Source organism: Terrapene carolina, unplaced genomic scaffold (assembly GCF_002925995.2).
Source record: "Terrapene carolina triunguis isolate 2854851 unplaced genomic scaffold, T_m_triunguis-2.0 Scaffold34021, whole genome shotgun sequence".
NCBI lineage: Eukaryota > Metazoa > Chordata > Testudines > Emydidae > Terrapene > Terrapene triunguis.
In genome coordinates, this window is record NW_020698372.1 from 2730102 (window position 1) to 2749182 (window position 19081).

The 19081-nt window shown below is 39.6% G+C and overlaps 1 protein-coding gene across 1 annotated transcript in view; it reads right to left on the reverse strand.

Annotated features, from left to right (window-relative positions):
* Positions 1-19081, reverse strand: part of LOC113405028 (serine/threonine-protein kinase ULK4-like) — a 412206-nt gene that overhangs the window by 250762 nt on the left and 142363 nt on the right. The window contains exons 25-29 of the mRNA XM_026646055.1: positions 18760-18816; positions 7914-7965; positions 7582-7676; positions 1320-1371; positions 1076-1220 (exon numbers count right to left, since the gene is read on the reverse strand). Coding sequence (XP_026501840.1) covers positions 1076-1220; positions 1320-1371; positions 7582-7676; positions 7914-7965; positions 18760-18816 — 401 coding nt within the window. The remainder of the gene's footprint in view (positions 1-1075; positions 1221-1319; positions 1372-7581; positions 7677-7913; positions 7966-18759; positions 18817-19081) is intronic.

Genomic DNA, 19081 nt, shown 5'->3' on the forward strand with positions numbered 1-19081 from the left:
AGAGGGACAGTGACATCATCACTTGGGCTCTCTCCTCCCCCATCTCCACACCTGGAAGATAAAGATTCTGAATTGGGGAGATGGGTCCTAGACTGAAAAGGAATACAGCCTGTGTATTAAGGACTATGAGATGCCTGTCACATCTATTAGGGTGAGCAAAGCTGTTTGATTCAAATCTTGCTTAGTCTGCTAAAGTTAGAATTTAGACTGAAATTTTATTTTAATTTCTTGTATAATCAACTTTGCTCTCTATGCCTGCTACTTAAAATCTAGCTTTCTGTAGTTAATAAATCTGTTTTATATTTTACCTAAAATAGTGTGGGGGTGGTTGAAGTGCTTGGGGAATCTCAGCTCAGATTAATGAGGGCTGTTGCACATCCACAACCCTTTGTTGGAGTGGCGAACTAATTAATGAGTTTATATTGTCTAAGGGAGTCTTGAGCAGTATGAGATGGTATACGTCTGGGGGACAAGCAGGGCTGGCTCCAGGCACCAGCTTAACAAGCAGGTGCTTGGGGCGGCCAAGGGAGAGGGGCGGCACCTGTGGCAATTCGGGGGCGGCAGGTCCCTCACTCCCTCTAGGAGCGAAGGACCTGCCGCTGAACTGCCGCCGCCGATCGCTGCTTTTTTTTTTTTTTTTTGCTTGGGGGGGCAGGAATGGGGGGCAAGGCTGGGGTGATTAGCTGGTGCTTCTCTCATTATGATTCATGAGTGGCTGAGAGAGCATTCCTACAATTTAGCTGGGTGTGAATCTCCACATGCTGATGGCTGAGTGATCACAGCCCCTGGAAGGGTTTGCTGTTCGTCACTGGCATTGCACTGAAAGAGACAGCCCAGGCTGGAGAGTTTAAGGGATACAGCAGTCCCACATTTCTGGTTGTACCCCGGGATCCCATCACAAGTACTGAATGGATTTTGTAGGCACACATCTGGCAGAAAAATCTGACACCAATTTATCATTATTTACTACTATTTTAGTTTTGTTTAAATCAAAAAGGTATTTAAAACAAAATTTACAGTCAAAATGGATTGTATATCAAATTATTCCCCATTAGCGCAGCAGTACTGTACTTACTGAGGCAGCAATGAATCTCTAATGAGACACAGAAGCTTGTTGTTTGAGTCAAGGCTCTCCTCTTTCTCCTCAGCCATGACCTCGTGGCTCACAAGCAGTGATGTGGTTTCTGAAAGCAACCGCAAGCTGAAGAGTCTCCATTCCACTTGAAAATAAATGTGCCAAGAACGTGACCACACTGAAGTCTAATTAAAACAAAATGTGGAATTCATGGAAATTTTAGTTGATGTGGCCATGTACTTACCATTCTGACTACGGACCAAAGAAACTAAGGGTGGGAGGATATAGTCCACAACCTAAAACAGAGCATTAAAAAGATCTGGTTTAGATCATTCAGAAAGAAAAAATAGAACTCAGATATATATACATAATCTGTTTATTCCATTGCTAGACTCTTTAATCAAAGGGATGAACAATCATGGAAATCCATCCATAATCACACTTATTAGGCCACCAAGTTCACTTTGCTCTAGTAAATCACTATAAAGTCATAGATGACAACATCTATATACCAAAAACAGCAGTATCAATGTTGGCACAATTTACTGAGAATTCTTTTTAGTTTAAAAAGCAGAATTTGGTGCTGATGTTGGTAATTTTATTTTAGCTTCTTTAATATCTAAGTGTATTAATCCCCATGCTCCAGTCCATAAACTAATCAGATGGGATTAGGAAGAAATTTCCTCCAATGATAGTTAAGGTACATTGTGGAAGTTTCACACCCTCCACACTGACGCATTCATCATCAATTTCAGAGAGAGGATATTTCAACTAGATAAACCATTGGTTCTTTCCAGTACAGTCATCCATAGGTTCCCATTAAGATTCAGATTTAGAGACTGAAGTCTTGAATTTTGAAAAAAATATACTCCAATAAAATGTTTCTATATTCCCTAGAGTCACTGAGCAATATATTCCAGTCTGATATATCAAGTCCCTTCTTTAGTGGAATGATAGCTTATTTTCAACCTCAATTTTATGCAAATTCAGCCTTCTAACAAGCACAAAAAAAAAAGTTATTGAGAATGGAAAACTCAACAGGAGCAGAGATGAAAATCATCAGAAGCAATACAATACAGTAAACTGATTTTGAGAATCCAGGGCAGGTCACAGATCCTAAAACTGAGAAGTTAATATTACTAGTTAATCATCATTTCAGTAAACTACACAAATCAAATAATGAAGAACTTTCAGGATAACACCACCACAAAAAAAATGTAGTGGAAACAAATGATTTGACTACCACAAGATGGGCTTCTCGATTGCTCTGAACAGAATGTAAGATATGATGTTTTAAAATATATATATTTGTGGCTAGCTTCTTAGTTAGTATAAATCAGTTTAGTTCCACTGAATTTATTTGAATGTTACAAAAATGGCACATTACAATGGTTAACAATTTTTTGTTTGGAGAAGAATCATTTAATTTCATAAAGTACTCAATAAAGTCTTCTTAATGTATAAGGTGCATTTTTCAATACTTCATCATTATGAAATCTTTCATAGCCCTTATAATACACATATAATAGAATAAGTAATAAATGACTTAGCACTCGAATAGCTCCTTTCAATGGAGGACTTTAAATTGATTTACAAATGCTAACTAAGCAAGTCTCAAAACAGACCTGTGAGATGGGTAAGAATGTATGGGATCACTTCTTCTGCCACTTAACACAGCTGCTTTTAGGTGAAAGAATATATCTCATTTGGTCAATTCAGATCCTAGTTTAGGAATGCTCCTGGATTCCTTGCTGATGCTACTTCTCACATAGAAAACATTACTCACAGATGCTGCTATCATCTCTGGCTGGCTAGGAAACACCATCATATTATGGCAGACAATGACCTGGTCTCAGTTTTATACATGTTTTCACCACCTCCTGTCTGGACTACACCCATGCAATACACATCAGCCATTAGGAAACTCCATCTACTATAGAATGTTATGTGTCTCCTCAGCAACACAGGCTACCGTGAGCGTACCAAACCTGTCTCTTCTACTCTGTACCCTGGCTTCCCATAGAATATTCAATCAAATTCAATGTCTTGGTCCTTATCTTCAGGGTGCTCTATTGCCTGGGCGCAGCATATCTAAAAAAAAAGCCTAAGGATCTAGGATGAAGCTCACGGTTGACAACTTTCCCCCTCAGTCACAACAGAACTTTCAACCATAAGTGTAAAGTTCATCTGTGCCAGAGACAGAGCTTTCTTGGGGACCAGTTCAAGAGCGTGGAGTGAACTCCCCCAGGAATTACGCACTATCACAAACCTCACCACCTTCCCACCATCACCAACAAAAAATACCGACCAAAAGAAAACACTACGCTGCATGCACAAATCCCCGATAGGAAGGGATAGAAGAGAGGAAGAACAAATCATATATGACAGATAAACATATAGGATAGAAGAGAGGAAGAACAAATCATATATGACAGATAAACACACCTTGTAATATGCTACTGGTGCCCAGATACTACAATGATGAAGACATTATAAGAACTTATATGCAATAGACAAGACTGGATTCCTACACCTCAGGCAGGAGAAAAGGTTAGTCAGTCTTCCATCATATAGTAGAGAGGGGAAAGCCCACTGTTAATATTGTGGAACATGAAGGGGACAGACAGCTTTGCTTCCTAAAAGCTCATCTACTCTTTTCCACATACGTATGAGGAAAGGGAGTCTATGCACATGTAGTGGGGAAGGGTGCAGAAATGGAGGTGTGCTGCCACAATGGCATGCTCCCTTTCCCCCTATGCAGGGGCTTCTTGGGGTTCCAGTTCCAAAGCTTTGCAGGGAACAAAAACTGATGCATTATCCCCTCTTCCTCCTTTACAAAACTTGCAGACAGAACATGTAGTAAGATATACTGCTTTCTTCCTATGCTGTGCAAGCCTCTGAAAGAGTCAAGGGATGGACAGGTACTTGGGCAGCTGAGGTCAGGATTGCTCCTGACAGAGTGACCCCTGCAGAAGCCAGAGGGTCAGTGGTAGCTTGATAGCAGGGTCTCTGGTGGCTCATTGTGAGGTTTAGGGAGAGGCAGGATCCCTGGCCTATTCTATGGACATATAGGGAAATAACTCCCTGATATGCAAGAATCAAATAGAAATTAAGCAATTTCAGGGAGTATCTATTCCCCTGTGTAGATTAGTCCCATATAAGAAGTACTAGGCCAATAGGTAAGAAAGAAGATTTTTCTTTTTGTTTAAAAAGGAATGTTCTTTTTTGATATACTCTGTATACAAAGGTACAGAATACACCTAAAAAATTCAGTGCTCAAAAAATATTAGTCGACTTAAGACTCTGTTGATTAGCAACATTATGCGTACGTCTACACTTCAAACCGGGATTCCCAGCTTGAGGAGACATACTCATGCTAGCTTTCACTGAGCTTCTATACTAAAAACAGAATGTAGCTGCAGCAGTGCGAGCGGGCTGGCTGTCCTGAGTATGTGCCCGGGGGTTGGACAGGTACAGACTCAGGGCAGCTAACTCCTCCTGCAGTTTGTGCTGCTCTGGCTGCATTCTATTTTTAGCATGCTAGCTCAATGTCTCCTCAATTTGGCAATCCCACCCTCAGTTGGAAGTGGAGACATACCCTATTGTTAACAACATTCAAACTGCCTAAGCATCACAAACCGTCTTAAAATAAAAAGCTCTATTTACAGAGACAGAATAATGACAAACCGATCACTCCACATAGAAATTGTTCTGTACTGGCCTTCATTTGATTAATTCCAAGTAATTCCCCATTTATTCTAACCCTACTAACAATACATGTTCCTTCACTTTTAGAAATAAATCTCTTCAATGAACACCTTGAATTTGATCATATTGTATTGTCACCATGTCCACAGCAACTGAATATGGTGCTTGAAAGTCAACCTACTATTGCCGGTCAGTCCAAAGCGTTCATAACATCATTATTTTTAAACTTTATTAACCTTTTTTAAAATGAAGATAAACGTGTTTTCTTCATTTGCTATTAGAAACTAAAACAATTTTAATGTTGCTGTTATGGAGCAAATGTTATGCACCACTCAAGAAGGCTTTAGCTTATTTTTTTATTCATGACACACTGATGGTAGGCAACTTTGTCTAAAGGAACTATCCTAACCTCTGGGACCTATCGAAGATACACATTTCTGGCAAGTAAAAGGATATCCTATTAACCACTTTTATATTTAAAGTATTGATCTGGAACTGTGAACATGTCTTGCTTCAACTTTTCAAAAAAGCATTAAGTTCCTTTGGGTGCTGGTATTTATATTCATAGATTCCAGTCATGTCCAACCTGCAGCAATTAAAAGGTATCCCTTGAGTAACAGTATTTCTAAAAATATTTTGTATGCATCATGTAAGATGAGGTAGCACTTTCCTCTACAGTAATGGTAAGCTGTACTTTCCAAAATAATTAGCACACTAGACCCCGCAAGTGGTAAACTAATTACAGTTCACACTATTAGCAGCAGACATGGTTACAGACAATCAGTTATGATGGACTAAAACAGATCTCTTCAACCTAGCATACTAAATTCAGGGCACTTTCCCCACTTATATATGGGGTTTGACTGGCCATTTGTTGGACACTAGTATTGGTCTGGAGAAAGAGAAAACTTATTGATGGAAATGAAGCAGGCAAGTGACAGATTATTTTCTCAAAACTAATTGTTCATAAGCATTGGAAGTAGTTATTTTCAGTTAATAAATATTTTTTTAAAAAGACATCCATTTGAAAACTGGAAAAGGATTCTGTCTGTATACAAAAGTGCCATACTTCATAAACTTTAACAAGCATTTGGGTGGACACGAAAATTAGTTCTGGTTATTGACAGTGATTGTTTGGATAAAGTAAACACTACCACAAAACTTTGCAAAATACCTGAATAAAAATTGAATATTTTTTAAAGTGAAAAAAGTTTGGTTAAATTAAAAAAAAATAAAAACCCACATGACTTTGCCCTTTCTTAGGCTGGGACTAAAATGGATTCTTGCAGCATTTTTGATCTACACAGACCTAGGAAACAAATGAAGAGTTTGTCTACATGTCAAGTTACTGCACAGCAAACCAGGGCGTGAATCTACAGCAAACCAGCTTGCAATTTGGTGGACATTGCTACAGCACAGTGAAAGTACAACTTAGTGATAATTTTGAAGTAAAGTGGGATAGTCACTCCTCACTTTTTGTCACAATATGTTGCGAGTATGTATATTAAAAAGGCACCTGCCTTCTTGCTGCAATTTATTTCAGAAAAAACAGACCTTATAATTAATATAATGCACTGACAGAAGGTACTGAAATTTCAGTTAATATTTTTGAAAGAAACATGCATCACTTTTATGGAGGTCACACTAAAGACACACTAAAAACCACAGAACCATTATCTTAAGAAACAGCAGTTGTTCTTGGAATGGTGTCTAACAATGAATTTACATGCTGTTAAGCGTCTGAGATAACATTCAATTGAATTTACTCCAGATCTCTACTTAACTTCCGCTTCAAGAACTGCTTCTGCAATTCTGCTTGCAGTGAATTGAGCTGACTTAAAAATAAATTTTATATCCCTGTTCCACTTCCCTTAACCTCTATCTACTTATCTATCTGAGTCTGAGCTCCTAGTAGGGAGGACCAGACTTTCTTGACTGTTTGGCAAACACCTAGTATATTGTGGGTTGCTTACTGTACACTATTCAAAACCAACAATAACAACAGGCATTTTAATTCCAGCTCATCTTTTTTGTATGTGTTAGTTTTAGTATTTTTAGTTCTTACAACTTCACAACTTAACAGTCAGCTGAAAAACACACACCAAAAGGGGATTGGAGAACTGAGACAGAGTTTTTCTTCTCTAGGCCACTTGTTCATATCAGTCCAGCTCAGTTTGTTAATGACCAAAGGCTGTTTCAATTTGATGGCTGTTGAGTTCAGTCCAATTTCCAGTAAACAAGTGTCCATATAATAATAAAAATCAATACCATAACCAGCATTAATTGGTACTCTTGGTAGCAGTCTCATCAGAAAGAACAAGGATTGAATGGGCTCGAAGGCAGAAATACCCTTTTACTCTTAGAGGTGGATCTCTTCAGGTCGTGGTTAAGGCATACTGGCAGAACGAAGTAGGGAAACTTCCACAGATGTTCAGTGCTGTTCTTGTTCTGTGGCTAAAGTGGTCAATCCAGTTCTTTTCGCACACAAAATCATTTTAAAAACAGATAGATTTCCAGAGCTAATTCTGGACAAAATATCTGACTCTTTTTGCACCTTTTCAACTGATTGGACATAATAAATTGAACCTGAACATTTCTGTTCACCTTTTAAATTTAGATCTTTCTATAAATGAACAAATCTTTTTCAATCAAAAAATAATTAAAACTTTTTTCTATTTTCTGATCATACATATTTTAAGTCATGACCCTAATAACTACTGACTACTTGAAACATTCCGTTTATTAGTGGGAATTCAGACAGTACGTATGCAATTGTTTCATGTGCTGCCAGAACTTACAGTTGAGCAGTGGAGTGTCAACAAGACTGGATGCTGTGTTACCACTTCGAATGCTGATAAAGTGGTCTTAATTAGTTCTTCTGATGCAGTTTGACCTGTTCATAAAAGAATCATTGTTTTTCCTTATAACATGCTACAGTAAGAATCATAGATGCCAGAACTAGGGGTATTGGGGGTGCTGCCACACCCCGTGGCTTGAAGTGGTTTCCATCATATACAGGGTTTACATTTGGTTCAATGGCTCTCAGCACCCCCCACTATACACATTGTTCCAGCACCACTAGTAAGAATACATTCATATAAAGATATGGGAATGCCATAGATGAACTTACCTATTGCTCCATCTAAGTTAGTTTCTCCTGAATCTATTGATTTGATAAAATTCTGTAGAAAAAAAAATATACACATTCAAAACGAGTTTAGAAACAAAGAGTAACAAATGTTTTACACACACACACACACACACACACACACACACACACCCCCCTCAGAGCATCCTCATTAAAACTATGCTATCCTCAACCATATTTAATATTTTTCATATATGAAAGTTGAATACATTTGTATTCTAGTTTTCCTGACATAATTTTGCAGTTTTGTAAAGGTGTTGCATACTCAAAAGTACTGTACAACAAGGCCCATTAACTCGACTAATGTCAAGAAGTTTCCAGATAAATATGAAGCAATTAAATAGTGTACTTTATTAGTAACAAAGCTTGCATTTTCTAAAAAGAGACTTTGAACTTTCTTGGATACTGTTATATTAAAATAGCTCATGAAAAAGACCAAAGACCCTCTGGAAAATGTAATTTTCTGTAATTTGTGCCATCTTTTTGATCTCCACACACAGTACATATTGTATGGATGCACTTACATGCAGGAGTACATCGAGAAAGGCATACTTTATAACCTAAATAAATCATCATTCTGAGGAACAGTGAATAAAATATTAATGATTTGGGATAAGTAAATATGATACTATTATTCCCACTGTTCTTGGGCTATTTAATTCATTTCCTCTCTTCTGACTTCACTTTTATGCATGTATATACCTTTCATAGGGGATGCTTACTTGCCACAGAAGGAATAATTCTTAGCAGAATTTAATACACTATTACTTATATTTATCAAGTCATAGAGTTTTATTGCATAGACAAGGTACTGCTTTGGCATCATCTTTCTGACCTTCAAGTTATACACCTCATTTCTATACAGTATTACGGTAAAAGCTATACAATAATTTTCATAGAACTTTCAATTTATGTCCTGAGGATGTCAATGATAAATTGTATTACTATAACATTGTTAGAAGTGCATCCAGAACATACTACCTTTTCCCTAATACCTAAGAAATGCATACAGGAGTTTTCTATCTACAATAACAGCATTATATCTTTGTTTTTAAACTATTACAGAGCAGGTCATAGAAGAATGTTTACTTACCTTAAAGTAACTGTGATCCCTTGAGATATTGTCAAGTGGATCCCACTGTAAATGCACATGTGATTCATACACGTGAGATTGATTTTTTTTTTTGTTTTTTTAAATAAAGCAGTGTCCATCAGAAGGAGTGACAGTCTGAATGGTTTACTCCTGTCAATGTAGAGTCCTGGCTACATCTAGGGTGCGTAATTTCTTTTTTCACAGTGCCAAATGAGGTTTCAGGAAGAAGAAATGCAAGTTGATGGATTAGTTCAGATGAAATTCTAAAACCACTTTGGAGGTGAATTTCAGGTAAGGTCTTAGCACCACCTTGTCCCTATGGAATGTCATTTGGGGAGGGTAAGCCATAAACACCTGAAGCTCACTCACTCTTCTGGCTGGAGTGATATAGACTAGGAGGTTCACCTTCCTAGTGAGGTGATGTAGGGAGCATTCTGAAAAAGGTTAAAAGGGAGACTCCATGAGTCTAAGGAGGACTATATTGAGGTCACAGGCAGGAATTGGTTCTCTGACTAGTGGGCATGTAGTAGCCCTTTAAGAAATTTCAGTAGCATAGGGTGAGAATATTAGGAACGGGCAGGAAACGGGTTTCCCAGCCTGAGAGAATTTTTGAGATTTCAAATTTTTTCCCATCCCACTTCAGCCCAAAAATTTTGATTTGGATCAATCAAATGTTCATTTCGATTTCAACCTCCCCACACCCTTTTTTTTAAGTCCAAATTTCTAAAATTTCAAAACAAAAAAAAAGTTGTTTTGACTGGAAAAACTGAAGCTTTTCATTTAAAATATGCTGAAATATCCCATTTCAACAATTTCAAAACTTTTTTCCCCGAAATTTGAGTCAGGATATTTGTCAAAACTTGCCTCAGTTCACAGTTTAGGTTTCAACAAATTGACATTTTGGGGGGGGAAGTATTCATAAAAAAATTCCTGACCAACTAGAGAGGAGAAAGATGGGTGACAAGCTAAAATTGCTGAGAGGCTGACTTTACTAGATTTGAGCAGAAGACCAGCTTGCATAGGGTGTCAAGGATCTTCTGTAATGAGATCTGGAGTTTTTGGGCTGCCCGTTTCAAGAACTTCTTCCATTTTGAAGAATACGTTATCTAGAAGATATCATTTTGTTTTGAAACAGGATTTCCTGGACCTGTAGGGAGCAGCCATTATCTGTGTTACTGAGCCATCCAACAGCCACACCATGAGTGCAGTGACAATGGTTCTGGGTGGAGTAACTGGCCATGGTTCGGTGAGACAAGTTCCAGGTAGCGTGGGAGTTGGATTGGAGGCTGGACATCTGCAGTAGATCTGTCAGCCACAGCTGCCTTGGCCAATAAGGAGCCACCAGAATGATTGTGGGACTCACCCTGGGAATCAGGGGAAATTATGCAAAGGCATACAAACAAGCCTCTATTCCACTGAAGAAGGAAGGTATCTGGTAATGAATCTGGACTCAGGCCTCTTCTAGAACAAAAGTTATGACATTTTGCATTACCATTGGGGCAGAAAAATCTTTTGTGGGCAATCTCCACTAATGGAATATCCGTTCTGTAATGCATCTGTGCAAGGGCCATTCATGGCTGGTCACAGACTGCTTGCCTGCTAACTTGTTGCTGAATCCTGGTGTTGTCCTGTTCTGACGACACCAATTTCAGAAGTTGATGACTTACAGGCAGAAGGGCAAAGAGCAGGTGCCCCCTTGCTTGTTATGTAGTGCATGGCTGTCGTGTTGTCTGTGAAAATCTACAATGAAGGAATTATGGAAGACATGAGGTGGCACAGGGCACATGTGCAGCCTTAACAGACACTGCTACTAAAAAACAAACAAACAAACAAAACTCAGTCTTGAATGCACAAAGCACATTTGTACCTAGAGTGGGATCCACACTGACACCTACTTAAAGAACAATTATTTTGGATGAACATCAAGGTCTAATAAGTTAATTTTCTATGAAAAAAGGCAATTTATCATTATGTCTGCCTGTTCATTTGAAGAAAGCTACTACCTTTCATCTAATTTCTTTACAGAGAGGGTTTTGTTTATCTGTGACAAATTAAAATCTGACCATTTTGGGAAATCCATAATCTGTGCTGCTTTTGCACTGACTGAATTGTGCCAATTGGTATACACCAGTCTGTTCTGAATGGCTCTCCAGGATATCATTAACCATCCTCATGTTATGTTTAATTGAAGAGGGACAGGAGACAAATCAAGTCCAGTGCCAAAATTCCTACTTTAAAGTCGACATAGCTTGATCCTTGCCATCCATAATCTCTGCCATTAGGTGGTCAGGTGCAGAAGCTCTAGGCTTATCCTATCTGATGGGAGAGGGGTGTGAAGAGCAAGTTACTCTGGAGAGACCTAGAATGGAACACCCATAGGGACACTACTTGAAGAAGGGAAGGTTACTTACCCAGTGCAGTAACTGTGGTTCTTCAAGATGTGTCCCCCCAATGAGTGCTCCACTCTAGGTATGCTTGCACCCCCAGCACCTCAGGTCAGAGATTTTAGGTAGCAGCGTCCATTCAGCCCGCCCATGCGCTCTCTCCATCTCGTGCCCTGCATCAGAGCTATATAGTGCTGAATGGGTGAACTGCCCTCAGTTCCTTCTCTAACTCAGAGCTCACTGGAAAGAACTCCAAAGCAGAGGGGAGGAGGGTAGGTAGTGGAGAACCCATAGCGACACACATCTCGAAGAACCACAGTTACTGCACTGGGTAAGTAACCTTCCCTTCTTCAAGTAGTGTCCCTATGGGTGTTCCATTCTAGGTCTCTCCAGCAGTACTCCTGTGGGAAGTATGGGGCTTCAGTGTAGAGTCAAGAATTGCAGATAAGACATTGGAACCAAATATGGCATTGGACGCTGAGTCATGAGTGACTGCATAATGTTCAGCAAATGTATGAGCAGATGTCCAAGTCACGGCTTTGCGTGTTTCTACAACAGGAACATTTTTGACAAAGGCTATGGAAGTAGAGAGGGATCTCGTGGAGTGATTTCATATTTTAGAAGGATGTTGAAGATTGTGAGACCGATAGCAGTAGGTAATGCAGCTTGATATCCAGCTAGAGTCTCTTTGTTTGTAGACTGAGGATCCCTTAGATCTGTCCACAATGGAGAGAAATAGTCTGGAAGATTTCCTGAAGGTCATAGTCCTATCTAAATAAAAGGCTAGTGTTCTCCTTACATTGACTGTGTGCAATGTTGCATCTCTTTTTTCTTGGTGCGGTTTCAGAAAAAACTGGGAGGTGGATAAGTTGGTTTATGTGGAAGTATTTATGTCCACTATTTTCAGTAGGAACTTGGGGTGTGGTCGTAATGTCACCTTGCCTTTAAAAAAAAAAAACTGTAAAGAGGGGGTATGCCATTAGACCCCCCTCTCTCTCCTATTCTTCAGGCAGTTTTCATAGAGAGGTGTTGAAGGGAGCAGCGGCCATGGGTTCAAAGGGAGGTCTTGTTAGACACCGAAAGACAAAATTGAGGTCCCATGTCAGTGTGGGGCATCTGATTTGTGAAAAGAGATTACCTAGACCTTTGAGAAACCCTCTGGTTGTGGGATGAGCGAAAACAGAATAACCCTCTATCTGATGAGGGAAGGCCGTGACAGCGACAAAGTGCACCTTGACAGAGCTTAGAGATAATCCTGACCTTTTTAGTTCTAGGTTGAAATGCATACAGGAGACCTCCTCTATCCCAATGTGAAGTTATTGCATGGCTTATTACAAAGGTGCCCACCACCATGTGTCCCAGTAGCTGGAGACAGTCTGAGGGCTGACCCAGATTGTTAAGAAAACATTGACCAGAGTGCTGAATCTGTGCAAGGGGAGAAATGTTTTGGCTTCTACTGCGTTGAAGGAGGCTTCTATGAACTCCAGATGTTGTACTAGAGTTAATGCGGACTTTTGAATATTTAATTGTAGTCCCAGTCAGAGAAATAGGTCCATGACTTTTGGTGTGACCATCAAACCCTTGTTGAAGGCATAGAAGGTAATCATCTAAGCATGGAAAGATCAGAATTCCTTGTTTGCAAAGATGTACTGCTACCACAGAAAGGACCTTTGAGAACATTCTGGGCGCAGAAGATAGGCCAAATGGGAGCATATTGTATTAAAAGTGATCAAACCCAGAGTAAATCAGAGAAACTTTCTGTGGGATGGCTGGATCACAATATGGAATTAAGCAACCTTCAGGTCAAGAGCTGAGAACCAGTCCCCTTGGTCCAAAGATGGAATTATTGCTGTGAGAATTACCATTTTGAATCGTTGAACCTTCACAAATCTGTTGAGTGATCTTAGATCTAGAATAGGTCTCCAACTGTGTTTTTTTTTCAGTACCAGGAAGTACTTGGAGTAGAATTTCCTCCCTCTGTATTGTGCGGGAACTGGTTCTACAGCATCCAGGTTCAAGAGTGAGTCGATTTTTGGTTGTAAAAGATGCTCATGAGAAGGGTGCCTGAAAAGGGAAGGGGGGGGGGGAAAGAGAGGTGGGTAGGTAAAATGGATAGAATATCCTGTAGAAATTGTCTCCAACACCCATTTGTCCGTAGTTATGTGCTCCCAGTTTTGATGAAAAAGAGCAAGGTGGTTGCCGAAGGGAGAGAGACATGCGGATTGTTGCAACAGATAAGGAGGGGGTGGTAATTCGGGCCCTTAACCAACCTACCAAAATTGATGTTTAGATATAGAGGATTATGAAGTGAATGCTTGTGGGGCACTTGGTGTACTCTTCTGCAATCTCTTGTGCTGGGTTTCATAAGGCCTCGGGTGGGGGGGAAGGAGAATTGAGTAGGCTGTAATCTCTGCACCATATGGGATTTACTGAATCTTTTTCTGTGTGCAGGCATGTAAATTCCTAACAAGCACAAGATGACTCTAGAATCTTTTGATGTGTGGAGGGATTCTTCAGTTTTCTTGATGAACAACTCTGATCCTTCAAATAGAAGGACCTCCGCTGTAGGCTGGATTTCCTTTGAAAAGCCAGATAGCTGAAGCCAGGAAGCCCTCCTCATGACCACCGTTGTAGTGGCTGTGTCAGCAGTGGCTAGAGAGGCCTGCAGAGATGTACTTGCAAGGAGTTGGCCTTCAGCAGCGATCATCTGAAATTGCTCCCTCTGGTCTGTTGGAAGATTGCCAGTAAAGGCATTCAGTTTGGAGTAATTAATATATTATATACTTTGCCATGAGAATTTAGTAAGTGGCTACCCTAAATCACAGAATAGCAGATGATTATGATTTTTTTGCCCAAATAAATCAAGATATTTAAAATCCTCATCATATGGCATTGATTTAGCATGGTGCGGTCTGTCATGTACATTTACAGCACTGACGACAAGGGAGTTTGGGGATGGGTGTGAAAATAAAAAGCCTGAGCCCTTGGAGGGAACATGGTATTTTTTTTCCCCGCTCTTACAGGTGAGAGGTATTGTTGCTGGGGTATGCCATATTATTTTTGCTGAGTGCAGCAAGGCCTCGCAATGTGGAGAGATGAGAATGTGTGCAGGATGTCAAGTAGCTTGTGTTGCGACTCCTTAACCTCTTCTAGCAGAATTTTTAAGGAGTCCGCTAGCCTTCTGATAAAGTCTTGAAATTGTTTGAAACTGCATGCCAAAGTTGGTGGAGGAACCAGTAACCACGGTAGAGGAGTAGATTTAATTGTGCCTGAAATAATACGCTTGGTGGAATTAAGTTGTACATCGATCATCCTTGTGTGAGATGAACAAGCCCATACTGGAGTGCAGTACTCTGCAGCTGAATAACAGTGCCAAGGCTGAAGTGCGTACCATTTGGGTATTGGCACCCCAAGTCGTTCCGGACAGTTTTCCAAGCAAGTTGTTGCGCGTTTTGACCTTAGTTGCTGTTTTTGTAAGATGGTCACAACATGTGAGAGTTCTATTCAACGTGATGCCTACATAGACTGAATGTGAATCATGCTTTATTCGCTAAACATTGAGAACTATATTCAGCTCTCTGCTCGCTTGTGCATGATCTAAGTGGAAGACACCCAACACACTTGGCATCAGGCACCACCGACAATAATCAGCCATAGCCACCATATATGCATTCAAATCACGCAAGTATGTCAAAGGAGTGGAACTGAGTGCCGAGGCATATGTCGTCTGCATAAAACTCACAAGATCCGGTATATGGTAGGTTATTCAAATATAAGTCAAACAACATCGGAGATAATACTGAGCCTTGCGGGAAGCTGTTCTGGTGCCCCCAAGCACTTGTTCTTGTAAGGCCACTGATGTGGTGCAAAAGACATGGATGTGGGCACCCAAGGGCATCCATACCAACTGGGTGGGCTGTCTCTCTCAAGACAGTAAGCTGGTTCTGCAGTTGTGGAAAGCTCCTTGATAGTGGAAAGGAGAGCCTTGGACAGAAATGTGAGAAACTGATGAGAAATTGTCATCATCGTCCTCCTCTTCAACACTTCGCAGAGGTGGAGCAGTTATGGAAGCTATGAGAGACTGTCAGTACTGTTTGTCTGTCCGGAGAGTGAGAGGGGTGGTCGGAATCGGGAATGTGTTGAGACCGATCAGGAGACACTCAGGCATTTCTGAAACCACCGAGACCCTGGAAAAGCAAAATTCCTGTGGTACCAGGATGGTGGGCAGTACTGCTGAGGTAAGATGAGCAGAAGCGACTGATGTAGAAGGTGCTGATGGTACTGGAGGTCTCTTACACTGATGAATGACCAGTAGGTGTTGGTCTGGCCTTCTGCAGAGCTGACGTACTAGGTACCGAGGCTCTAGGGGACGCTGTCGGTACCAATTTTAAAGCGTTCTCTCTCTGCCATTCCATTCACCCGACAGTAGCAATCTTTCGGAGCCCAAACTCTTCGAGTCCTTAGGTTTTCTGGCAATGACAATACCCGAGGAACTTGCAGCCTCATAGGTACTGAGCTGGAGATCGGTGGGTGCCAAGGTGGTCGACCTGGCCGGGGATCGTCTCTTAGTGGTAGATTTTCTACCCAAGGGACATGAAGTCTGCTTTCTGGTGACTTTTTGAGAGGAATCCAGGGATTTCCTCTTCAAAGCCATGGGGGAGCGTCATGCCAAAGAAGTTGATGGAGTAGGCCTTCTCAAGGACCGTTGTACAAGGAGGGTCCCTGGGCTGGGGTCAGAACTCTCCATCATAACAGACACAGTTTTAGTTCCTGGTTCTTTCTGGCCCTTTATTTTAATTTAAGGCAGAAATAACACTTTTGAGGGATGTGTAACTCCCCGAGACAGCGTATACAGCATGAATATCCATCATTGACTGGGATAGCCTCTCGACAGGAAGACAATGTTTAAACCCAGGGGAGCCAGACATACCCTTTTCAGGTTCCACTTCTCCACAGGGAAGAACCAAAAAAAAAATTATAAACTCCTCAAAAAAAAGGAAAAGGGAGTACTAGAACTAATGGAAACTCTATGAACTAATTATCTCAAACAAGATGAAAAAAAAATACAAGTGAGGTAATCTCAATTCGGATGCTGCTGAGGTGGTTGAGAAGGAAGTGAGGGCGGTTTGCCCACACAGCGCTATATAACCCTGTTGCGGGGCATGAGATGGGAGAATGCATGCGTGGGCCAAACGGACACTGCTACCTAAAATCTCTGATCTGAGATGCATGGGGCACAAGAACACCTAGGGTGGAGCACCCATAGGGACCCTACTTGAAGGCGTCTGCTTCTTGAAACTTCACCTTCTTCCTATTCAAACACGCACAAAAGGGACAGAGACATTATGGCCCTAATGCTTTCATGAGAGGATTCCATGAGGAATTATTTTGCCAAACATATGCAAATTCTTCCATGCATCATCACCAGATCCTCAACTAATATAAATAGAAGGTTAAGAATAAATTTTACAAAGAATTCTTTCATCAATCACTATAAAAATTGTATTTAAAGAAGCCAAAAAGGACGACCAACTGCCTTCATATATGGTTTCATCAATTCACCATAAAGCTAAAATATTGACTAGAGAGAACCAGTTTGGGCTAACAAAGCATTTGAAAAGATCTTTCATCCTTCTCACCAACTTTTCTTTGAGGATGTAGTTGTGAAGTGGAATCAAGGGGAATTGAGAGTGCCCAACTTCTTGCAGGATTGCGTCTGCATTATTTATGGCATTTAAGATTATATGAACCATAGCAGGGGATACAAATAATTCTGAATTCAAGATTCCATAGGTAAGTGAAGGATGAGTTGATATTTCAAAATTTGGCTTTAACTACAACAACATATATTTTAAGTTTACATATACATAAATTCTATTTGGTTAATTATTTGGGATCATTATTTTAAACTTTGTAGCTCAGAGATTTATTGATGAAAAAATAAGAGTCTTTCATGTCTAGGTTGCTGGTTCAAATCAAGCCCAGTTAGTTACTGTAAATTGTTATTATCTGTCAGGAATTTGGTGACTACGTGAAATAATTTTTTAAGGGAAGATATTGGTTCCTTTCCAAAGACAACAAATGGCCACTTCACAAAACCAAAACTACAGCTAACACTAACTGGCCAATTTATTAGCTGTATTAGGGAAGCCAAAGAGCTTGGAAAGTGAACTAAAATTGATCTCTCTAGTACATACTTGAGGCAAGTTGGCAGGACAGTAGTGAGGAAACTTGCACTACAGCTGCATGAGCTGTAATTGATCTGTGGATAAAATAGAGGACTTCGATCGCCACAAAGGTCAAGCCAGCACCTTTCATAAAAATTAAATTCACTTACAAAAATTTAAAGAAAGGGAAAAAAACCCTATGCAGCTCCACTTTTAAAATTTGGATTATTTTTTCTTAATTCTAATGCTCGTCATTCTAAAAACAGTCTTTATGAACACTATTTTTTCAACCACAGACAGGTGCGGCTACATCAAACTCTAAGGAACAAGAGAAAGTGAAACAGTAATCTAACCAATCTGCAGCGAGAGCTTTTGCAATCTACCATCTGAATAAATCACTAATTTAAGCACTTTGTTGAAAATGTGTCCTTCAAAATATTTTGTTTGATCATGAAGTGCAACTTTTAAAATACACTTTTCTCATTTGACAGTGGCTATCACTTTCATACTAGAAACTAACAATACAATACAGAAGTACTACTTCATTTTAACTACAGTGCTCTATGACATATTTGAAATCCAGTACAGTTTTTATTGTTAATGTCAAAGCTAGACAGCAGATGCTGAACATGACAAATGTCTTAGCTCTCTAGTTTATGCTGCTCAGCATTTCATCAACTAAATATAGTGCAAATGTACTGGCAAGGAGAAAATGATAACATAATTCATGTGGGTCATATCCTTAAACTAGAAAAAGCATGTGTGTTATTAAATATGACTGAACTGAAACAGGGTATTATAGTTTATCTTTCATAGCACTTAGGAAATTATGCATTTATCAGAAATTATACAGTACGCAGAGCGTACACTCAGTTATATTATATGAAACTTCTAAATTATCTTTTTCATTATTTCAATGACCTTCATGACATTTGATCTTAAATACTGTTTCCATGGAGAAAGCCATTGTATTAGGTTTTTGTCTTTTAAGCAAATATACTATTGGAAGACAATACATTTTCTGCTAAGAAGTCAAATTTAATATAGTAAAAATAAAAAAGTTTCATCAAAAAAGACAACCCCATTTTTATTGTAACTATCCTATATATTGTATAAGATTAATTCCAAGGAGTATACACATTCTTGATATACAAAATGTTAGTATAACTGAACTTGTTACTTACAAGCAAAGTTCCATAGTTAAAAAGAAACTCCTCGGTTACAATCTGGGGACGGAATACCTATTTGAGCAGAGTTTTGGCATAAGAATAAATAATTAAAAACGTGATAAATGTAGCATAGTTTACAGTGTGTTTAAAAAAGCAGAACATTTATTTTGTTTTTATCATTAGAATTATCTAAACGTAACTTCACAAATAGGGCTCAAGTTTTCATTCTGTCACATAGCTGGAAATCCCACTGACTTCAATTAATGCTGACTTCATGTAAAGAAGGCAGAATTTGGCCTACTCCAATTACAATCAACATAAAGTGCATTTAAGGAGC